Source organism: Cyprinodon variegatus, unplaced genomic scaffold (genome assembly GCF_000732505.1).
Source record: "Cyprinodon variegatus isolate N-32 unplaced genomic scaffold, C_variegatus-1.0 Scaffold1518, whole genome shotgun sequence".
Classification (NCBI taxonomy): domain Eukaryota; kingdom Metazoa; phylum Chordata; class Actinopteri; order Cyprinodontiformes; family Cyprinodontidae; genus Cyprinodon; species Cyprinodon variegatus.
This window is the reverse complement of record NW_015151971.1, coordinates 29251-39238: the sequence shown is the minus strand read 5'-3', so window position 1 is coordinate 39238 and position 9988 is coordinate 29251. Positions and strand designations below refer to the sequence as shown.

General features: G+C 40.3%; 1 protein-coding gene across 1 annotated transcript in view; it reads right to left on the bottom strand.

Annotated features, from left to right (window-relative positions):
* LOC107103740 (leukemia inhibitory factor receptor-like) overlaps positions 1–9988 on the bottom strand; it is a 26255-nt gene that overhangs the window by 9890 nt on the left and 6377 nt on the right. The window contains exons 2-10 of the mRNA XM_015403553.1: positions 9199–9350; positions 8972–9125; positions 8614–8889; positions 8402–8528; positions 6908–7044; positions 6684–6835; positions 6458–6602; positions 1871–1932; positions 1080–1281 (exon numbers count right to left, since the gene is read on the bottom strand). Coding sequence (XP_015259039.1) covers positions 1080–1281; positions 1871–1932; positions 6458–6602; positions 6684–6835; positions 6908–7044; positions 8402–8528; positions 8614–8889; positions 8972–9125; positions 9199–9350 — 1407 coding nt within the window. The remainder of the gene's footprint in view (positions 1–1079; positions 1282–1870; positions 1933–6457; positions 6603–6683; positions 6836–6907; positions 7045–8401; positions 8529–8613; positions 8890–8971; positions 9126–9198; positions 9351–9988) is intronic.

Here is a 9988-nt window from a genome sequence, read left to right as displayed (position 1 = left end):
CCGGACTTCTCAAGGTATAAACCTGAAACTCTTAAACTCAAACTCAACTGCATCGAAGCTAACTGAACTATCTCCCACACAGACTCCAGTGAACCAGCCCCCAGGCCTGAACCAGTACCAGTATTATTTCCATGTGCTTGTGAACAATAAACTTGTTAAACTTTTCTTCAGTCTCCGTGGTGTTCTGCATATTGGGCTTTTCAGTAACCAATCCTGACAGAAATAAGTATTTGACCCCTTGCTGATTTTGCAGGTTTGCCCACTTACAAAGAATGCAACAATCTACAATTTTGATCATATGTACATTCTAATAGTGACAGAATCCCAAAGGAAATTCCAGAAATTCACAACATATGAATTCATAAAAATTGAAACCATCTGATGAGGAAAAACTATTTGACCCCCTACCAAACAGCATGTTAATATTTTGTAGAAAAGCCATTATTGGCCAGCACAGATGTCAAACGGTTGTTATAGTTGCTGAAAAGGTTTGTGCACATTTCAGCAGGGATATTGGCCCACTCCTCCCTGCAGAAAGCCTCCAAATCATTCAGGTTCCCAAGTTGTCGCTTGGCAACTCGAATTTTAAATTCCCTCCAAAGATTTTCAATTGTATTCAGGTGTGGAGACTGGCTAGGCCACTCCAGAACCTTGATGTGCTTCTTCTTTAGCCACTCTCTTGTTGCCATGGCGGTGTGCTTAGGGTCGTTGTAGTGCTGAAACACCCATCCTCCACCCATCTTCAGCTCTCTCACTGAGGGAAGGAGATGTTGGTCCAGAATTCCACCATACATGGCCCCGTCCATCCTCCCCTCAATACCATGGAGTTGTCCTGTCCCCTTGGCTGAAAAGCACCCCCAAAGCATGACCTTGCCACCACCATGCTTGACTGTGGGGATGGTGTTCTTTGGGTCGTACTCGCTGTTCTTTGCCCTCCAAACACGACAAGTTGAGTTTGTGACTGTTTCACAAGGTTAATTATTTTAGTTTTTTTTTTTTTACTGGTGCCTTCAGGGTTACAGAGTGGCAGTCTGGATCCCTTTGGAGAAAATGGGGCTCGAATTCTGAATCATTCTTACCTGGACTGATGACTGGGATGGTAATGGTTGATGGTGATGAGATGCCATGCTCGTTTATCGCTGTTACCGTGACAACATGTTCTTTACTGGGGTCCAGAAGTAGAGAGTATCTGTTGATGCTGTGGTTTACCAAGAATGTGGTGTTTGCCCAAGTTACTTCATATTTTATGATGTTTCCATGGCTCTGGTTGTTCAGAGGCTCCTGCAAAGAGAGCGGGGCTTTAGGTAGCCAAATGGTTAAGAACCCTTTATAATCCAGGAGAAGGTTGATGCATGTCTGCGTTAAATAACTTTGTCAGAAACTTTAGATGACTCAGGTGGATGTATTAAAAATCAGAAGGATTTTACACTACCTGAAAAACAGACCACAGTTTGTGAAGCTGAAGGATAAGAAAAAGGTTAAGAAAAACCTGCTACAGGAGATCCTTCCTGCCGACAGCTAGTGACATCTACTACTCACTTATGAAAAACAACATTTCATTTACCTTTTGGATTTAAGTGATTTAAATATATAGTTTAGAGGAAATCGTCGGTCAGACCCAGAACTCTATAAAAGATCAATGAATTCCCTGTAAACCCCCTCAGATATTGCTTTAGCCAGGATGTTACCTCTAACTAAACCCAGTTGAAAAGATCTGAATTGTTTCCCCTGAGTCCAACACTCTGGATGATCAGATCCTCTTTAGTAGAAGACCTGTTCCTAGACTAAATTATACTGTGAGGCTTAGAGATCTATGTTTTGGACAATTCCACAATTTAGGAAACCAGATAACCAGAAGCTTAAGACTCACCTTCCAAACTATTAGTGTGTGTTTTTCCTGCCACTTCATCCACACGTCAAGAGCATCTGGAACTGCAGTGGAAGAAGTAAAATATTTAGTTTCTAAATCCCTTTCTCTTCTTGTTTATTTAACTTTGTTAAACAGTCTTTATTGATTGAATTTCGATGATTCATCATAATAATTAGTGTATTATTTATTAAATAAATTTAATGATTGGGATAAATTCTTTCCACAAGGAATTATCTTTACAAACATCATTAACACTCCTGATCAATAAAAATTTAATAAAAATGGAAAGATAAACAAAACCTAAGGTTATTTAAAAGAACAGTTAAATAATGTCCTATATTTATTTCCTAAAGAACATAGACATAGAACAAAGAAAAGTATCACTAATTGATCTACGGGCAACTAATCGGAAGAACTCTTTATAACAGGTAGGTAATCAGAACGTAAGACAGGAAAACAAACACACAGAAATAGACTTGGTCCCAGTTTCACAGAGAAGCTTCCTTGTTTCCTCCAGAACCAGCACAGGGTTGGAGGGTGTTAGAGGCAGTGCAGGCTCCGCCCATCAGGTCCCTGAGTTTGACTTTTAACCCCAGAATGCTTCTCTGACGCCAATCTTTTTGTTAGTCAAACAGGTGAAAATTTATTTAAAAAAAACTAAGAGTGACTTAAAAGTCTCAAAGCTTTCATTAATAGAAGCAGCTGGGATAGTCGGAGAAAGATTTACTCTCCTCTTGGTTTAGAGATAAAGAGCTTTATCCGGCTTTTCTTAGGACTATTCATAGAACTCACGTCATAATGGGCGGACAAAAGCCTAACCCCAACCTAAATTCAACCTGACCATCATGGGTTTATACCTAACCCCAACCTGAACTCGACACTTACAGGTTCATACCTAACCCTAATCCCAACCTGAACTGGACAATTACAGGTTCATACCTAACCCTAACCTAAACCCGACCATCACAGGTTCATACCCCACCCTACACCTAACCTAAACCCGATCGTCACAGGTTCATACCCCACCCTAATCCGAACCTAAACCCGACCATCATGGGTTCATACCTAACCCTAATCCCAACCTTAACTGGACAATTACAGGTTTATACGTAATCCTAACCTGAACATAAACCTAACTATCAGAGTTCATACCTAACCCTAATCTCAATCTAAACTGAACAATTACAGGTTCATACCTAACCCTAATCCNTTCATACCTAACCCTAATCTCAATCTAAACTGAACAATTACAGGTTCATACCTAACCCTAATCCCAACCTTAACTGGACAATTACAGGTTCATACCTGACCCTAACCTAAACCCGACCATCACAGGTTCATACCCCACCCTAATCCGAACCTAAACCCAAACATCATGGGTTCATACCTAACCCTAATCCCAACCTGAACTGGACAATTACAGGTTTATACGTAACCCTAACCTGAACATAAACCTAACTATCAGAGTTCATACCTAACCCTAATCCCGATCTAAACTGGACAATTACAGGTTCATACCTAACCCGAACCGAAACCTGACCATCATAGTTCATAGCTAACCCTAATCCCAAACCTAAACTTGACGATTACAGGTTTATACCTAACCCTAACCTAACCCCAATCCAATCCTAAACCTGGCCATTACCAGTTCATACCTTACCCTAACCTAAACTCAATTCACACCTTAATTCTAAACATGATCCCATGGGGACCAGCATTGGTCCCCACTAGAACACATGGTCCCCAAGATGTGCTATATTTTATGGAAAAGGTTCCCGCAATGTAAGAAATGCATGACCAAACTTAAGGAGAATTTAGAGACACCACTTAATGTCATGTCATGTTAGATAAGTGTGGGAGTAAGCTTTAGTACCCAGAGAGAACCCAGGGTTAGGGTTAACCCATACACACGGAGAACAGTATGCTGCTATAGGCTTAGACTGCTGGAGGACATAGGGACCCCTTTTTCATCATCCTGCTTCATTCTATCTCTATTCTCCCACTCTGCAGAATCTGTTAGTTCAATCTCTAACGTTCTGCTCTCTCTGCTTTTTCTCATAGTAGCTTCATCTGGTCTGTTCCTGTTTGGCTGTGACTCCATCCTGGAGAGAAATATCAGCTGTGCTGCTGCCATCAACACCTTTGTTTCTAGATGTTGGAGCTTGGCCTGTTTTCCAGTGTAGTCCTGTTTCTCTGACTGTGACTAACTGGATGTGCTCTCTTCATCCTCTGACATGGGAGCTGGCTCGGAGCTCGTCTGCCTGGCTGTGTGTTTCCTGGACGGGGCCGCCTGTGGAGCTGGTTGACAGTTGCCTTTTGTATCTATGCTTCTTTTTCTATGTCTGCTTCTGTCTCCTTGAACCCCAGTGGGCCTCAGCAGATGGCCGCTCACACTGAGCCTGGTTCTGCTGGAGGTTTCTTCCTGTTCAAAGGGAGTTTTTCCTCTCCACTGTCGCTACAAGCATGCTTAGTGTGAGGGATTGCTGAAGAGTCGATGCAATCAGCTGGTTTTCCTTAGATAGAAAACTTTGAATCAATCTGACTGGATGATCTGGTGAACTTTTAAGTGTCTTGAGATGACATGTCGTGAATTGGCGCTATAGAAATAAACTGAATAGAATCTACTTGATTTGAACATGAAAACTACATGTAGAAAGACCCTCAGCCAGGAATCGAACCAGGATCTCTTGCTGCAAGGCAGCAGTGTTATGGTGCATGCGCAAATTCAATATTTTACTCAATAAATTTGACTTATTATTCATAAAAAATATCTTAAACTGCAGAGCAAGTGCTGAATCTGAAACTGTCGTGATTCTGCGCTTTCTGGACTTTTTGGTTCTGTTTAAGTTTTTTTGGGTTCTCAGCTATGCTTATCTTATGCTAGCATGTTTGTCGAGATTTATATAATTTTTGAATTATTAGATTTATTCCCCTTGTTAGTTCCTTCATTTATCTGTTTTCAGGATTTTTGGTGTATATATATATATATTTGGTCTAGTTTTAGTCATTAATTTTATTTAAGTTCTTCCCAAGTTATAGTTTGATCCTGTTTTTCCTGGTTATTCTTTGTCGCTCTCTACTGTCTAATTTCTTTCCCCTTAGCTCCTTTTTAGTTGCTCCTGTCCACACCTGCTCCCTATCCACTGATTGTCCCATTCATTGTTTGTTTCTCCCATATATACATCTGCTGTGCAGTTCCTCTTTCTTGGATTATCTTCATTACTTTATTCCTTATGTTAGTTTCTCGAAGTGTCTCCTAGTTTTTAATTCCTGATTTCCTTACCTGTAAATTATTTATTTCTGCCTGTTTCTTGATTATTAGTTACCAACATCTTCATTAAATCTACAAGAAATCATCTCTGCCTCTCCGTAACCCTAACCATCTGGTTCCTCAACAAACATCCACCAAACCTGACACTGTCATGCAACAATTCAATCAGCTGTCACAATAAACATAGGTGGATTAAATATGTGTCAGGATATGAGAGGATGGTAGACGGGGGGTTAAGGGATGACTAAAGGGGTCATGCCCTCCTCTTATTCCTAAATGAGAGGGGGGAATGACCCCTTTAGATGAGAGTTCACTGTTGTCTACTTCTTATTCTTTAAACATTTCAGGATTGAGACCTGGGAATGAGTTTTAAATGATCTGCAGACAGGATTTATCAAGGTTTTCCCCTGTGCTGTAACCCCTGGAATCAACCACCATACATTATTTTAGCCATAGCATTTAAGGCAAGTAATGACACTAAGCCCTATTAGTCTTATTAGCTTCAGCTAACACGGTGAAATCCAGTTTCTAGGTCCTGAAAGAATCATGAGAGGAGAATGGAGTTTGGCAGTTTTACTCTAATATGTAGCAAAATTAATGAAGAATACATGTCTTCTCCCTAGCTATATGGTTAGCAATTGCTGTAAGAGAAGATTTAGCATTTTCAGGCAATTGCTAATAAAATCAGACCTATGTCATGAGATAAATGTACATTTAAAATAACTTAAATAACATTAGTCTAGTGCTGCAAACAGTTAGTTCTCTGTAATATACAATTGAATGCTGAGAAATCCTTGCATTGTCTTACTGTGCTGCAAGGACATTACAGAACGTATTGTGAACGTATGTTTTTTGATTGTTCGTGTAACATAAGGTTACACGAACTAAATGCTGCAAACTCCAAGCAGACTGTAGTTTTTACAGGTATTCATTGTGATATTTCTCACTTTCTGTAAAATAAGGCTGTCCATCCTGGTGGAAAGCTGGTTATTTCCAACAGATACTTATCAAATATACTTTGTCTTATAAATGAATGGCTCTAGACAATATTTGGTAAAATGAGTGAAAAAACTTCTCTTTGTAATGTAAAGTTTGCACACCAATCTAGCCCTATCTCAGCCATATTTTTTATGTAAAGACTGACTCACATTAGTTCCTTAACACAGTAGCTGAACCTTCCAGGATGGTGTCTGCTAAACAATAGTTTAAACAATACTTTAAAGAAATCTCAAGTCTGGCAAGTATTTCTGGAAAAGAGCTTAAAAGTAGTTAAATGATTAAACGGAAGGCGGGGTTAGGGTGCGTCAGATACCAACCATCACCCTTTGTGAGGAAGGTCACTTGTTTGCTCCAGTCGCCCAATATCGAGTGGTTAGCTGTTTGGCACCGGACAGTCAGGTTATAATTCCAGTTTGGTCTCAGATCAGTTAAAGCTGTACCATTCAGTCCGACTCCATGTTTCTAGGCAACCAATTTAGACATACCAGAGTTTAGAGAACTTTCTACAATTTTGTCTCGTGATCCTTTTTACCACCAACTTACCTTCAGACATACTTGTCCCTCTGAGTCACTGATCAGTATATGGCATGTTAGGTTCAGGTTATGATACCGCGGCACTTTCCACTTCCAGGTAAGGGTGGCATTTCTGGCATTCACATCAGCAGCTGTAAGTCTCTCTGGGGCCCACATGTGAACTAAAAAAAACAGAAACTATTCTCAGCTAAATTTCTTTCATTAAAAGGTTCTGCTCTAAGTTGTTAAAGTACCTCGTTGGGTGAGATCGGCTTGGTAGTTGATTTCCACCTTTCCAAGCGTATTCCAAGCTGTCAAAGTCCAACTCTGCATACCACCTATAACCTTAAACTTTTTATACAATCTTCCTGGAGATTCAGGACTGAAGTTACTGCAAACAAAAATGTTGAGTCCAATCTGAGAGGAAGACAATTATGAAATTTACCTGCAACACATTCATTACTCATTTCACAGTACCTAGACCTTTATTAAGGTATATGCTCAACCCTCAGAAACTACTGCATCTAAATAAGGTTAAACATCCACAGTAGAAATTGGCTTTATGGAGTGTAATTTTAATGTCATACTTTTTAGGTTTCGAAGCATCTCACTCAGCAATTAGTTTCAGTCGGTTTTATTAGCCTGTCCTCCATCACTTCTGCAACTCTGGTTTCAGGTACGAGTCAGTTCCTTAAAGTCACGGTCTCAAACTAATAAGACACTGTCCCTCTGGGCTCCCCGAAGCCTTCCTTAATCTCTGGTGACGAGGGGAGTGAAAAATCTTCTACATCAAGAGTCCTATCTGTGTTTTAGAGACCAGAGTCTCTTTGCACTCTGGTCATGCTTCAATATGCACTGAAATGCTGAAATGCTGTCTGGGGCGGTTATGTTACTAATGGATGACTTTCCCTGTAAAGTTTCTTCAACCTGTTTTCTAAGCCTTTCAAAGTCAGCTATAGGGACATTTTTAACATACTGCATTTGTCACAACAGAGTTCTTTTAGGAAAGATTTTTTTTTCTTGTAAGTTTAGAAGAAAAACACTTTCACTGCAGCTCTGCCTATTGCTGGCTGTCACATATAATGACAGTCCCTTAGAGCCACCTGCCACCCAGTATCATGCTAAGCCACCAAACTTTGTATACACTTCAATAGATGAATGGCCATTGCACAGCGTCTTACCTTCTGGCCTCAGAGTCCAATTAGTTACGACAGAGGCCAATTAGAAGCTAAGTTACATATATTTTTTGTGTTGCAGTATTTAGTTGAGGAGTTAATATCATGTTGTTGCCAAACAAACCCCCTGAGGAGGACATTTATTAGTACCTTTTACACATTTGCACACAATTTAGTATTACTCACTTACTGCATAGGTATATTTGGTCACTTGTTAACATATTTATGTTAGCTTATTTCAAATTGAGAAGAAAATTGGTACACCCTGCTAAGATGTTTACATTCTCTATCTCTCAATACTATATAGCTTTTAATGGTTGACTTAGAAACAACAAGATGTCTTGGTCCTCTGGCTGGAAAATGTAGCTACAAGATGATTATTCTAATATGCTATATGTGGTTTCCTACATAATGCTGTGCATTATGACCAAATATCTCCACTTTGCTCTCATCTTTTCCAGCACACATGTTGTTCTTTCAAAGGCAGCTTTGCTATCTTGCTGTGTTTTTGGAAATATCCTGTTGTAACCTTTAGCTTACTACAAATATATATGTATATTATTTTGTTTTTACCTTCCATTAAGCTGATAATATGTTGGACTTCTGCTTCCCAACATTGTGTCTCTTCCTTCATCCCAGGTGCACTGCACTGATTCCAGATCTCGAGTTTCACACTGAAGATTTCTAACATCAGGTGGGTCTGAATATGGGAACATACCAATAGAATGTGATTTCACTAACTAGAAGAAGGAATAAATTCAACCACACTATCCCTTCCAACTTACAGCCAATGTAAATACTTGCACCACCCACTCCGTCTGGCTCTTTAGTTTCACATTCAACATCCACGCTCCTGTTCCAGACCTCTTCCAGCTGCAGAGTCAGGGCGTGTCTATGCGCACTTATCCTTGTAAGGTTCATGTTTGTCTTCATTGCTGGCCTCAGAAGAATTTGTTTAAATGTTTTCCCTTCTGGGACAATGCAGCAGAAGGTGGCTATGCTGCCAACTTTTAACACCACTTCGTCAGGGAGCACTTTTGCTTTGTCAGATGTGGTTGCACCTGGAGAACAAAAAGGCAATTTTAAACTTTGGCAAAAAGAGATGGGCATATGTTTTTAGGATAATGTAAAGTTGTTAGGCACCATGAAGAGTCTGTTGTAGTTCCATCTGGCCTGTATGGTTGTTGATTTGGGATTTAAGTCTAATGGTGTGAGAGGCACACTCCAATGGCAGATAAGATGTCCAGTTCCAGGAATGAGTCAACTGAATGTCCTCTGGCTTCACCAAGATTTCATCCTGAGATATTTTCACAGCCTTGTCAGTGGCAGAATGTGCATGAGGGATGATAATTAATCATTAATGGACTTACAGTATGAACTTCTTTATTTTCAATCAGAACTGTCATCTTATAGAGGATTGGGTAATTCATAGCTGAGCAGGAAATGTCGTCCTCCCACTCTACTTGCAGCTGGTGGTCCGAACCCCTGACAGTCAGATTCTGAGGCCCGCATTGTAAAATACCTGGGAAAGGAAAAATTAATGCCAAAGAGCTCCTTGTTTAGATCACAGAGCAAAAAAAAAACTGTTGAAGTTATTACTGAAGCATCATCCAAGCATTAGGTAAAGCTCTACATTTGCGGATCCTTAACTTTAAGGTTTAAAAAACTTCTATATGTTATTTAAATCACATACCTAATATTTTAAGCGCAAAAATATACTAATTTCATTTGTAGCTCATTTTATTTACATGTTTAAAATAGGTGAATTACACTTGATTATAAAAACTTATTTTTTTAACCTCTTTGAACCACCGTCTTAACATGATGGAGGGTTTTCAGTTCCTGGATGATCCCAGAGGTTATGTTGTCTGGGGCTCTAATGCCCCTGGTAGGGTCTCCCGGGGCAAACAGGCTCTGGGTGACATGTCAGACAAAGGGCAGTTCACAAAGACCCCATAATGACCAAAATATGGAGGCACATGACATCGGCCAGTACTGAGGAGCCGGTATCCAAGCCCTCAAGCCTGCCCTGTTGTCGGGATTCATCGACAAGCACCTCTATGCGGGTTCTTCCTTGTGGGACACAGCCGTGCCCAGCCTAAAGGAGTGACACAAGGCCATCAGCCATTGAGCTCACCGCCTGAAGGGGCTGGGGGGTGG